General features: G+C 53.8%; 1 protein-coding gene across 1 annotated transcript in view; it reads left to right on the plus strand.

Annotated features, from left to right (window-relative positions):
- The window catches only part of KCNQ3 (potassium channel, voltage gated KQT-like subfamily Q, member 3), a 190,673-nt gene that overhangs the window by 150,234 nt on the left and 26,884 nt on the right, over nt 1–13,555 (plus strand). The window contains exons 3-5 of the mRNA XM_005872798.2: nt 7,295–7,385; nt 9,033–9,159; nt 10,338–10,510. Of these exons, the coding sequence (XP_005872860.1) occupies nt 7,295–7,385; nt 9,033–9,159; nt 10,338–10,510 (391 nt within the window). The remainder of the gene's footprint in view (nt 1–7,294; nt 7,386–9,032; nt 9,160–10,337; nt 10,511–13,555) is intronic.

The raw sequence follows: 13,555 nt of genomic DNA on the forward strand, positions 1-13,555 counted from the left end.
CTCTCTCTCTCTCTTGTGCTCTTGGTTGACTCCTGGCTTGTGGGGCTCTCACGCTCCTGCTCTCCTGCATTCACCCACATGGTTCATGGCCATGTGGGCCCCCCACACACAGTGGACTAATGGACTGCAACCAGCCTGATGCTGAACTGGACCTGGTACAACGTGGAATGAAAACTCTGGACACTGGCTTTGCTCCTAGCTCTACTGAAGCCCCAGCTACACTTCTTCAATGACTGGACTAAGGGAAATAGGACTTTGGAATCCAAGGGATGTAATTCCATGCAAATAAAAATAACTCATCTTCCCGTGAGAGTCTCAGAAAATTCCTTTTCTCGAGATAGCATAAGTACTCTACCCCCAGCACTCACTGGGGACGGGGATCCCCCACCTACACAGATAAGAATCCCATGAGGTAGAGTTAGAGGACCCCTTTATTCCACAGGTAGGGGGAATCATCTACTTAAAGAGAATCTGCTGAAAATGGGAACCAAAACTTCATAACAGTGGAGAAGAGTATGAGTACTTTATCACAAAAAAAAAAAAATGTTATTCAAATGTTTATCTCATAGGCGGCAAAATGTAGCTTATAATTGCAACAATGCTCTGCTTGTTAGAAGGAACAAAGACTGAATCAAGGACTAATTTGGGGATATATTTTCTACGCCGAAATTACATGATAACACAAGAGAACCTCACATTTCATTTTCTCAACATTCAGGAGGAGGATTGTCTGATACTTTTAATCCTTTGAAGCATCAATCGATTTGTCTTTAGTTGTTCCAGGAGGATTGTCCCTTGTTAATAACTTTGGTATGTTTAGCACAGCTATCCATCCTCATATCCATCAACTTTATGAAACTCTGAATTTATTGTAACTCTGCCTTTCGACTTTGCAAATGATTCATATTGTACTATTAGGTGCTGTACCCGATGGGGGAGGCAGAGACTGGCCTGAGAAACCAGGCACAGCGAGGACAGAGGTTGCTGTGAAATCGTCAAGGATGTTTGCACAGAGACGTCTTCGGAGGAGTGGTTTTTGGTTATAAGGACTTCTGCTGTGCTGTGCAATCTCTTAGCAGCAAAGACTGGGGTAACGACTAAGAGAATGAAAGTCCTTGGAATTGTCCTGTGTTATCGATGAGAAATGGAGGTTCAGAAAAATAAACCTACCTGAGGCCATCTGGTTTCCAGGTGGTGAGCCCCAATTCGGATCCTGGCTAACTAGTGTTAGTTATCTGTTACTGCACACAAACTACCACAAAACTTAGTGGCTTAATACAGCACACATTCGTTATCTCAGTTTCTGGGCATCAGGAATCCCGGCATGGCTTACCCGGGCCTCGTGTTCAGGTAGCTCACAGAGGCTACAGTGAAGGTGTCCGCTAGGGCTGGGGGCTCGTCTGAAGGCCTGACTGGGGAAGGATTCTCTTCCAAGCCCCCTTTGTGTGGTTGTGGGGAGAATTTGGTTCCTTAGGGCTGTAGGACTGAGAGTCTTCATTCCTTGCTGGCTGTTGGATGAAAGCCACGTTTAGTCCCATACCATGTGGGCCTCTCCAACGTGGCAGCTTGCTTCATCAAAGCCAGCAAGAGAGAGTCCACCAGCAAGATGGCAGTCACAGTCTTTTGTAACCTAATCGCAGAAGTGACATCCCTCTTTGACTTCTTTCTATTGGTTAGAAACTCATCACAGGTCCCAGCCACCTTTCCTCAGGGGGAATTAACTACACGTGTGAATGGTGGGAGGGGTCCCTGGAGATCATCTTAAAGCCTTGGTACAATTAGAACCCCAAACCTTTCCTTTTTTCCTTTGTGGTACTGTTATGAGAAGAACACGGCAGATGCTTGCAACATGAAGAAGATGCTCAAAACACAACCTCCCATCACTTTATAGCACCTACTCTCTTAGGATACAGTTTTGACATGTTGAACAAAAATGCTATGTTGGTAACCAGGCTTTGCAGAGAGGGCGGTCCCCAGCGCAGTCCTGACACGTGGAAGCACACTGCCCAGGATGAGTTGGATGCCATTCTCAGGGAGGGGGTTGGGGACCAGACTGACATCAACATCTCAGGATGGTCAGAGATCTGGCTTGTTCTGGAGGAAAAAGGAAACATCCAGAGATGGCCTATTTCTCCCCACGTGTTTGGCCCAGATCCCAGTGTGTCTGCCACTCAGCCTGGCCCAGGTGTCGTGCTGGAGTAGGAAGATGGACCTACTGGCTTCTGTCTCTAGCCCTCAGGGAGAAGAGAATGTGACCTGCCAGAGCTTCAGTAGCCTCACCTCTGTCTGGAAGTGTCCGATCAAGACAGGGGTGCTGGGGCGGGACGGGGCGGGGGGTGTTGGCTGCAGTGTTAATGGGACTTGTGTATTTCAGCTGAGGCTCTTGCTAGTGTGGAGGAGGTCAGAGGCATGGAGCAGAGTAGTGGGTCTGGAGAGGCTGGTAACCCTGGAAGAGGCCTTCACCTTTCCCACGCCGCCCAGACATAACAGTGGTCTTCTTTTGGAGGCTGGATGGATCCGAGGACAGTGACAAGCAGCCCTGCAGAAGTAGCCAAATGGGGCTCAGACTGGTGTAGCTGGTGCAGTGCATCATGGGACTCAGCATCCAGCTAGGGCCTCATCCAGTTCTTAGTTGATCTGCCCATTCTGAATAGGGAACCCACGTCTGATGGAATGGCAACACGTTCCTTCAACCACGTGGGACTCAGTCATCGGCCTGACCCACTGGAGCTAAAATTCACTCCTGCGGTTGCTAGCAGGTCATCGCTAGCAGATACTAACCTGTGAGCTGCACCAGGCTGGCGGTAGAGTCTGAGCATTGTCTGTCTCGTTTACTTCTCACCACAGCCCTGAATTAGGAGCCACTGTCGTTCCCCTTTACAGGTGAGGAAACAGGCCCCGGTGGTGAGTGACAGCGGAGAAGGAAACTCCAGCCTGTTGGTCTTGGAAAGCTCTTTCGGGCCTTCTCACAGGCCCCGGAAGCCTGAACCCGCAGGAAGTGCCCCGATGGCCTTTTGGATCATGTAACTCAGTCCCCTCGTGTCACAGACAGACACTGAGGCCTGGGAAGAGGTAGATGTGAGCTGTGAGCTGTGAGCTTCGTCAGCCAGTCCCTTGGGCTGTGCACTGTGATTCCCAGAAGCCCTCGGGCTGACTCAGGGAATAGGGAGATCCCCGGCACACAGTGGGTGCTTTACCTCTGGGGCATTGCGGATGGGGAGCCGTAGCTTTTGTCTCCTGCTTAAGACCAAAGACCAGCGGTGGTGCCTGAGGATCAGGACAGTGGGCTAAGGATGACGTCAGCAACACCTGCTCTGTTAGGGGGTTCAGCCTGCCTTCGCCTGGCTAGGGAGAGATTGCACACATCCCCATTCAAACAGGTTTGGCAGCTCTGTTTCTTGTCTCAGCCCCCGACCTTCCACTTGAGATACCAAGAGCAGCTACAGAGCCGCTTCCTGTGTTGGTTTCCTCCCACCCTGTCTCCCCCCTCCCCAACCCCACCCTGGCCTGGGTGGACAAGGGCAGAGGAGTAGGCTGAAAGCATGTAGGAGACTGACAGTGTCTGCTGTAAGGGCATGTCTGAGACCCTTGACCCTGACTGGCTCATTTGCAAAGACAGCCAACCTTGCAGACAGAAGGCAGCTGTTGGCTCTGCCCAGGACTCCGCCCACAAGCCCCTGCTCACTCCTGCAGGTCCTGGGGAGTAGGAGGGGGTGAGGGGGTGGAGGAAGGACTGGGCAAGGAGTGAGGAGAGAGGAAGGGGGAGAGAGGAGAGAGGAAGGGGGAGAGGAGTGGAAAAGAAGTTAGGGGAGTGCACATAAAAGTGGGGTGAACCACAGAGACGGAAACCACCATGTCAGAGGAGGAGAAGCATCCTTGGGGAGGCGCGGAGAAGAGAGTCAGGACAGGAGAAGGGAGGACTGTCCAGCCATGCAAACCTGGCTTCCACCCCGGCATCAAGTTCAATGTAAAGAGTAAATTGAAATCTGCAAGAGGCCAAAAAGCGTTTCCTCTTCTCAGGTGCAGGAACTTCCTGCATGCGTTTTGCTTTATAAATAAATTATTGTTCTCAAATCTCAGAAAGCGACTCCCTGAGGTGGCTGGTGCTTTTCCTTCTTGATGGGCAAGGAAATGCGAAGCTTGGCCTGGGGCCTGGCGTTTGCTGCCCCCCGCTGGCCAAAGCCCGGCTCTGCTCCCTCCCTCCGATGGGAACCCGCTGAACCTGCGCTTTGGTGATTGGTTAAGGCTGAATTGTTGCCTCTGCTGGCTCTGCGGTCCCAGACCATTAGCACGGGAAGGGATTGAGGTCCCCAGGCCCGACCACTGCCCTAAGCTTTAGACTTGAACTTCGGTCAGCCTGCTGGCTCTTTCCACTTGGCCTCAAACTCGGCAGGTCCACGGCGTGGTTCATCTTTCAGTCCTGCCGGCTCTGTGCGCATGCTCCTGATGTCAGTGACCAGCACTTGTCCACCCTGTCACCCACCCCCGAGACCTCCCAGCTGCTCCTCTTGCTCAGCCTCTGCGCCCCATTCGTCACAGATCCTGCCAAGACCTTCGGGACCCTCGTTCACTCTCATGGGACCCTTGTCATCTCGCCAGTCAGCCCTCACCCTCTCTCATCCACCCATGTCAACAGCTTCCTGGCGCTGTCCTGGTCCGGGGCAGACTTTGTCGATATAGATCAGGAGTGGGAAATCTTTCTTCTGGCCAAAGCCATTTGGATATTTACAACATCATTCGCAGGCCATGCAAAATTATCAACTTAAAAATTAGCCTGCTGGCCTGGCTGGTGTGGCTCAGTGGTTGAGTGTCCACCTATGAACCAGGAGGTCATGATTTGATTCCCAGTCAGGGCATATGCCCGGGTTGCGGGCTTGATCCCCAGTGTGGGACGTGCAGGAGGCAGCCAATCAATGGTTCTCTCTCATCATTGATGTTTCTATCTCACTCTCCTCTCCCTTCCTCTCTGAAATCAACAAAAATACGTTTTTTTAAAAATTAGCCGGCTGTATTTGGTCAAACATTTAATGAACTCACCCCTAATGCCTTACCAGACCAAATGATTTCTTGGGCCTTACACGGCCCGCAGGTCCGATGTTTCCGATAACACAGACAGCGATGTAAAGATAAGATACAGAGGTAGATGATATGGGTGTGGACGTGGAGCTATGTATATTTAAAGATCTTCTGCTGAATCAAGTCCATACCCTTCCCTTGGCCTACAGAGCCCTTCCCATCCCCTCTGCCTTGTCTCTCCAGAACCACCTTATGTCCTTTGCCTTTGATTCCAGCAGCAGGGCAGTTGCTCATCTCTGAAGTCATTTCTATCCGTTCTCCAAACACTCACGGGTTCGTAATAAGTGCCAGACTCTGAGACAGTCACTGGGGTTCAGAGAGAAACCAGACAGTGTCCGCCCTCAGGGAGTGGAGTCTCAGAGGCCAAACACACAGGCGCAGCCCAGACACAAGCTGATGAATGGGCGGGGGGTTTACCCTGCTCTGTAGACACTGGATGCATGTGGCACAGATTCCCATTCCACACTGTTAGTTTTCTATGGCTGCGTAACAGCTAGCGGCTTATAAGCAACACACGTTATTGTCTTGCAGTTCTCATAGGTTGGGAGTCTGGGCACAGCTTCACCGAGTCCTGGGCTTGAGGTCTCACAGAGCAGTTTGGGGCTGGGTGACGTTCCTTTGTACAGCTTGGGGGTTCTCCAAGCTCACCTGGTCATGGGTCTCACATGCTGGCTGTCAGCTGGGGGCTTCTCTTGGGTCCTAGAAGCCACCACTGTTTCTTGCCTTGTCGCTCTCCAGCCCCTTCACAGCATAGCTCATGCCAAGGCCAGCAGGAAACTCGCTCGCTCCATCCTGCTAAGATTGAGTCTTACATAAAGGAACATCGTCACAGGCGCATCTATCTCATTGCCTTTGCTGCATAACGAAACCTAATTGAGGGAGTGACATCCCATCATCTTTGCCTTGGTCTGTTGTTAGAAGCAAGTCAAAAGTGCCTCCTGCACCCAGGGCGTGACTCACTGGGAGCAGCCTTGGGGCAGGCCCACCGCACATGCCTCGTGGGATCTCCCCAAGGGTTACGTACATTCTGGATACGGAGCGTAGGTAGGATCTCTCTGAATGAGGTCAGCTGTGGGACGCCGAGCGCTTCTCTCTCTCCAGCCACAGGCTGCAGCTCCATGTCCGATGCCAACTCAAGACAAAGCCACTCCCACAGGCTGTGGTTGATGGGTTGCGTTGCAGGGCCACAAACCTAACATTTTAGATGTTCTTGTTCTTAAAAACCCTTCAGCACGTGGTGAGGCGTGTCCTCTCTGTCATCATTCCCAGTCCTGAAGACCAACTCCCACCTCCAGTTTCTTTTTTTTAAAAGCAAATTTTATTGATTTGAGAGAGAAACATTGATTTGTTGTTCCACTTATTTATACAGTCATTGGTTGCTCCTTGTGTGTGCCCTGAACAGGTATCGAACCTGCAACCTTGGCGTATCTGGACAACACTCTAACCCACTGAGCTACCTGGCCAGGGCTCTCCTCCAGTTTCTTCATTTGTGTTGCTGAGGAGGTTAGCAGTCTGTGTCTTTAGGGTTGCAACTTCCACCTTGTCTGGCTCCGTACATGGTCTCACTAGACAAAAGGGGTCCCACCCGAGAGGGACTCTGGGGCCAGGTGTTGGGATGGCGTCCTGCCTCAGTGTGGTGGCTCCTGTTCTGCAGGAAGAACGCTCGGCAATCTCACAAGTGATTCTGAAGATCCCCAGTGGAAAGAGGTTATTTCCTTGAGCACCTACTGGCTGTAAAAGGCAAAACAAACAAAAAGGAAACTTACTAAGACGTGGTGATCGAGGCCTTTGCGGGATGAACCACGTTTCGGAAGGAGTTTGTGTTTTCCTTACCCTGAGAACTTTTTCATATGTTTTAACATCCTAATCTGGTATGAGCAAGACATGTCATTCATGTATTCACATTCCTGATGGTTTACTTAAGCGTGTGAAGACCTTTGGTCTTTTCGGGCCTGCAGCCCCCGGGGTTGGGACCAGGTGTTCTAGTGCAGATTCCAACTAACTAACCTATGCCACTAATGAGCTGATAAAGCAGAAGTATGCACAGCCTTGCCTTCTTTAACTGGAATATTAACCTTACCCGCCTTACAGTTTGTTACGAGGTTAAACGGAATATCACGACACATGCCCATGCCCGATGGAGGTTGTGGCGTCCACTGTCTGTCACCTTTCCCCATCCAGCCTCAGAGCAGCAGACTCTGTTTTCTTTCCCTCCCAGGTTCCTGATTGTCCTGGGCTGCTTGATCCTGGCCGTGCTGACCACGTTCAAGGAGTACGAGACTGTCTCGGGGGACTGGCTTCTGCTGCTGGTGAGATCACCGACCCACCACATAGCTGCATTTCTGGTTGGACTTTCACGGCTAAGGCCAGGAGGCTGCCCTTGGGTGCAGTTGTGCCCAGTTGGTTTGGGCTTCCTGGGGTCTCTGGCCAAGCCCAGCCCCATGATCACACAGTCAGGTCTGCCAGGGGCACGGGTGGATTGGGGAGTGCCATTTGTTATTCTAGATCAGATATAACCAGTGCACCATTACATTCTAAGCTACAGCTCCCAGTCCCCTGAAAGTTAGCACAGAGGCATAGTCCATTCCGGACCCTGCCTCTGCTTTCCTTCCTAAAGCCTGAGGGTCTCTAACTCCGCTCAAGGCCAAGTACTAAACCCCGTTCCCACATAAGCTCACCTCCCCCACGGCCTCTGCCTGTTTTCCTTTCGGTTCCCCATCAGGGTGTGGTACAGAGAGAGGGGCCTAGTGTTCTTCGGCAAGTTGCCTAATGGCCCTGACTCGGATTCCTCACGTCCTGGCCTGAAATACGTGCAAATAGCAGGTGGGCAGCCATGCCGAAGGGCTGGGAGCAGCCTCCTCTGCTCCGGGCAGAGGCCCCAGGAGGGCCCTGGCCCTTGGGGTGACCACACCCTTGCTGGATGCGGACTCAGCCCACCTCTTCCCGGAGCGGGTGCCAGTCCCCCAATTAGGGTTCACAGAAGAGCAGAAGCTTTGCCTGGCACTCACTTGCCATCCTTGGCTCCAAGGCCATAGATTCCTTCTGAGAACAGGTGTTTACGATCCACACATCCCGAGCTGAGACCTGAGCGGGTGGATCCTGGGCGAGCCGCTCATTCCAGGGACTAGGTTTCTGGGGTCACCATGGAGCAGCCGCTCCCCAGGGCCCCCGGAGACCACCAAAGAGAGAGGGAGGCAGAGCTGTCCTATCTGATCAAAGGGAGGTGCAGGAGAGACGGGGCCCACCCAGTGACCCAGGAGGTGGCATGGGGCTTACGACATGGGCTCCAAGCCAGGTTCCTAGCCTGGGCTGCTTTCTTTGCCACTGCGTAGCCTTGAGAAATATGCCTCCCTATTTCTTGCCTTGGTTTTTCAAAGTGTAAATTGAAGATAATATTACGGAACCCTGTCTGGCTGGTGCCTGGCCCAGGAGCCAGGCCCAGTGGCACTGGCACAGTTAGCAAAACCAGGGCCCTCTCTTTTCAACACAACTGCACTTATTAGGGGCATTGAACACATTAGAGGGATTAAAAAAACAATCCATTGGAGCAGAAATATAGAAAAAGGCCTGGCAGGCATGGCTCAGTGGTTGAGCTTCGACCTATGAACCAAGAGGTCGCTGGTTCGATTTCCAGGCAGGGCATATGCCCGGGTTGCAGCCTCGATCCCCAGTAGGGGGCGTGTAGGAGGCAGTTGATAATGTTTCTCTTTTTCCCTCTCCCTTTCTCTCTGAAATCAATAAAAATATTTTTTAAAAAGAAAAAAGAACAAGTCATCACTTTGCAAGCCTGAGTGTTCGGGACCCTGAGCCCAAGGGAATGAAGGCAGGAGCTGTCCAACGGAGGGGAGGACCCGTTCCCTCCCCTCCACCACAGAGCAGCGACCGCTGCAGCCACCGCGGGTTCCCGAGGCGTGGGCCCTGGTCAATCCGTGTCTCCGCTTATTTCTTCAACACAGGAAACGTTTGCGATTTTCGTCTTTGGAGCCGAGTTTGCTCTGAGGATCTGGGCCGCTGGCTGCTGCTGCCGCTACAAAGGCTGGCGGGGGCGGCTGAAGTTTGCCAGGAAGCCCCTGTGCATGTTGGGTAAGCCCACCTCTGAGCCACCCGGCCAAGTCCCCTTCCCACACTCTTCTGGGGATGCCTGGGCTCTGCTGAGGCCAGCCCAGCCTGCCCCCCCGCCCCACCTCCATAATCTCCTCCTGCTGCTGAATTCCCTCTCTGTGCCTCCTCCTCATGATTCCACAGAGCAGTGATTCTTCCTGGGCGTGGGGGCACTCTCGCATTTGGACTTGGAAGGAGCCAGCCCCTTGCAGGCTGTTGAGCATCTCGGTCCCTAGATCGTAGCACCCAGTCATCCCTGCATATCTGGACTGATGGGGGTGGGGTGGGAGGAGAGACACCACTGCAGGCTGAGAATTGTTTCTATCGGACCCTGTTGTGCCCATTTTCCAGAGGTGGGGACTGAGGCTCACAGAGCTGAGTCATGTTCCAGTCACACAGTATATTCCATCCTAACACCCAGGTCTGGATGAACCTAGCACCTATGCCCCTCCCCGCCCCCACCACCACCATGTTGCTCTGTCTTGACCCAAGAGTGGCTCTGAGGAGGTGTCCCTGGGCCCTTCATTCAGGTGCAGGCATTCTGATAGCAGAGAAGGTGGGAGCTGTCATTCTCCCTTCCTGGTGCAGCATAGACCCATATGTCCCATCTGAACATCCTACTAAAATCATAGCGTGACAAGACAAAGTCTGCCCACAGTGATGGCTAGGGGACGTAGAACATAGAATCCCAGGGATGGTTAAAGTGTCCAGATTATAGAACGTCGGCGCTGAAGGGCCAGCCAAAGGCCTTTGGTCCACATGCCCTCCTGTCTGATGTTCCAGTCCCCTTCGCAGCAGCCTTCAGCTGGTCACACAGACTGCTTGCATACTTCCAGTCGTGGGGCGCTCACTCCCTATCAAGGAGTTTATTCATCTTAACTCCTCTGACTCTCTCCAGATATTTTGAGTTCAGCCATTCTGTTCCTCCTCTCCATTCCAGTAGATTCTCCTTTTGTCAGGAAAATGTGGCTTCAACTACACCTTTCTAGTATGTCCCATGTTCTGTCCCTGGAGACTGATTCCACTTCCCTCGTGTGGTTGATTCACGATTTCACAGGCAGGGCTTGGCACTCGCCTGTGCCGGCAGACAGGGCCTGTGGTGGCTTCGTTGTAGCCCGGACAGCTCTGGTCATGGGCCCTTTGTCTGTGCTCTCTCCCAGACATCTTCGTGCTGATTGCCTCTGTGCCCGTGGTCGCCGTGGGCAACCAGGGCAATGTCCTGGCCACGTCGCTGCGGAGCCTGCGCTTCCTGCAGATCCTGCGCATGCTGCGGATGGACCGCAGGGGCGGCACCTGGAAGCTCCTGGGCTCGGCCATCTGCGCCCACAGCAAAGTAGGTGCCACGGAGAGGCCATGTGGGCTCTCACCCCTGAGGCCTTCCAGGGCATGCCCTTCAGTAGGTTTCCCCGGAGAGGGTATTCTGCCACCACTGGTGACAAGAAGAGGGGGGGTGAGGGAGGGCAGAAGCAGGTGGGCTACGGGGAACTGAAGCAGGTAGACCTGGGCTCGGCTCAGCTCCACCAGATACAAACGACCTGTCATTCAACCATGTTTGACCGCAGTTTCCTCATTTCTCAGGCAGGGCTCCTCAGGCCTCTGCCTCTGGGCTGTGGAGAGGGAGACCTGAGCTAAGGCAAGGTAGCGTCGGGGGAGGAGAAGGCTCCAGAGTCACGCAGATTGATTGGCACTGCTGTCACCTCGGGTGCCAAGCACCCAGCACACGCCCAGCATGTGGAAAAGGTTCAGCTGCTATTAGTCGGTGCCGAGCCCGGATCAGCTCAGCCGGGAGTCAGGCACGATTGTTTCCCATCACACGGACAGGGAAGCAGATGCGGAAGGAGGAAGTAGCTGCCCAAGGTCATGCCCTGGGACGCACACCAGGCAGCCTGGCTCCAGCGCAGGTTCAGTGGTTTGCTGCTGGGCGTGGTGGAGCTCACCTCTCCGAGCGAGACCAGCAGCTAGGACCACGGGGCTTAGTCTGATCCCCTCCCAGAGTGCCCTGTACCTGAGCAGGGGTGGAAACTGAGGCAGGCAGAGCCTGTGCCTGGAGCCAGGTGCTCCATTAGTCCAAACCTTAGCTGTTCCCTGGAGAGTGCAGGAGAACCGTGTGCCTCGCTCAGGCAGGGAAGCCCTTCGGAGGCCCGGGCAGGAGAAAGCAGAGCCAGGACCCCGCGGAGGGAGTTGTCCAGGGGAACCAGGGGACGAGGGCTCCAGGCCCATGTCCCACAGAGTTAGACTCCGAAGGGCCAGGAGAGGCCAGGCTCTGCTCCCAGAACCAAGGAGCCCGGGAGTGTCGGCGACCTGACGCAAAAAATGTTGACACCTTCTCGCACACACAGCTCTGATGTGGCCAGAGGGCCCCATCGCTCCTAAAAATGAGCCTTGAGTCACCGAGCCGAGGGAAGAGGGGCCTGGAGCACCCTGCAGAATGGCCCTCCGCCCATCACTCCCCACATTGGCTAGACCCCACCCCTCAGCCGCCACTGACGCAGGGGCTCGGGCAGGTGCAGGAGCCACGGCGCCGGGAGCAGCCACAGGCTCTGCCTCGGAGCTGCTGGTGAAAACCGCGTCCAGGCAGGATTACCCTGAATAGCCTTTTAAATGGCCGCAAAGCACAGGACTGGGACACATTTTTGCTCCTCGCCCATAACCATTATACCGCCTCTTAATAACCCGCAGCTAGTTTTTCTGGGCATAGGATGTGTGTTTGGTTAAGCATCAGATGAAACTTCTGACTCACATCTGGGGGTCAGAGCGTATGAAAACACGCAGGAACGCTGGAACTGCACACAGCGAGGCCGGAGGCTGGTGCTCACACAGGAGCCCAGGGAGGGAGGGCCAGTTCCTGCTTCCCCACTCGAGCCCCCTGCAGGGCAGACCCCGGAGAGGGGAGCGGCTGGCTGGGTCGCATGCACCGTCTAAAAGAACCTCTCTCTCTGTGGCGTGCGCTCACACGTGTGCACTGTGCATAATGAAGTGTTAGACATTCAGACGAGTCTGCTTGGAAAATAGCAAAGGCAGCCCCAGCCGGTTTGGCTCAGTGGATGGAGTGTCAGCCTGCAGACCAAAGGGTCTCAGTTTCAATTCCGGTCAAGGGCACGTACCTGGGTTGTAGGTTCCCGACCGGCCCGGGCCCTGGTCAGGGTTCGTGCTGGAGGCAACCAATCGATGTGTTTCTCTCACATCGATGTTTCTGTCTTTCCCTCTCTCTTCCACTCTCCCTAAAAATTAATGGGAAAACATCCTCCAGTGAGGATTAACAAAAAAAGAAAAGAAAGAAAGAAAATAGCCAAGACATAAAGGAACTAGAGATAAACCCGCTCTCTAGTTCGGGAAGCAGATCTGGGGGAAGTTCACAGTGGAGGGGACATGAGACTGCAGTTGGCGCCAAGCTCTGGTTGGTCCCGTGGAGAAGGGCTGTTCAGGCAGCACAACCAGGGTCGGCAAAGGCCCGACAGAGGCAGGAAGCGAGCTGTCAGCGAGAGCCCAGCGACCCACAGGCCCGCTGACCGGCCGCCTGCGGCCAGACAGGTGACGGATATTGATACGAACAACTTTGTTCTCTGATGACTCAGCGGGGGTGACAGACCTAATCTCCAGATCGTGTGCGTCCATAACCTTGACTTTCTCCCCACCCAGGCTACCAAGCTGCACCTTGAAGTTGGAATAGAATGAGGGAGAGCGAGCCTTCGGGATTGTCCTGGTCGGGTGTTTAAACTCCAGTGACGCCCATCTTTGCCATATCTCTGCACCATCCTTACTCTTCCTTAACTTTTTTTGCAGTACCTTTCTCTGGTTTACTTACTCATGTGTCCTAGTCTGTCATGTGATAACATGCATGACATAATAGGTTTTAGGTGTCATTTATGCTCATTTTTAATATGGTTTCAATCAGTAGGTGACTCACATGAAAACTGCCTCTGCATTCCCCCAGTAATGCAGGTGGCACTTTCTGGAACTCTGTGGTCCGGTCTTTCATTGTAAAACTCGGGGAACCGAGGCTGGGAGGAGGGTCCTGTGCCCAGGGTCACACAGGCACTTGGTGGCAGGCTGGGCCTGTCCACAGCTCTGCCACTGTGCACACTAGCTGCCCCCCCCCCTCGTGTCAGTTTCCAGTGGAACGAGCTTTATTCTGCCCAGTCCTGCGTGGAATCGGTCTCCTGAGTTCCAAGCCTTGTCTCAGAGGCAGCAGTCTCGCCTGCCCCTGAAGCCTCGGAGCTGTGATGTAGGGGTCCTCCCCCCAGTGATGGAAATCTTCCCCTCCACCTACAGCCAGGCACTCATGGTGTTCATGCTGGAAATAATGACCATGTCACTGGCCCCACTTTACAGTGATGGGAGGTGAGGGCCAGAGACGGTGAGTAACTTGCCCAGGGTC

Source organism: Myotis brandtii, unplaced genomic scaffold (genome assembly GCF_000412655.1).
Source record: "Myotis brandtii unplaced genomic scaffold, ASM41265v1 scaffold390, whole genome shotgun sequence".
Taxonomy (NCBI): Eukaryota; Metazoa; Chordata; class Mammalia; order Chiroptera; family Vespertilionidae; genus Myotis; species Myotis brandtii.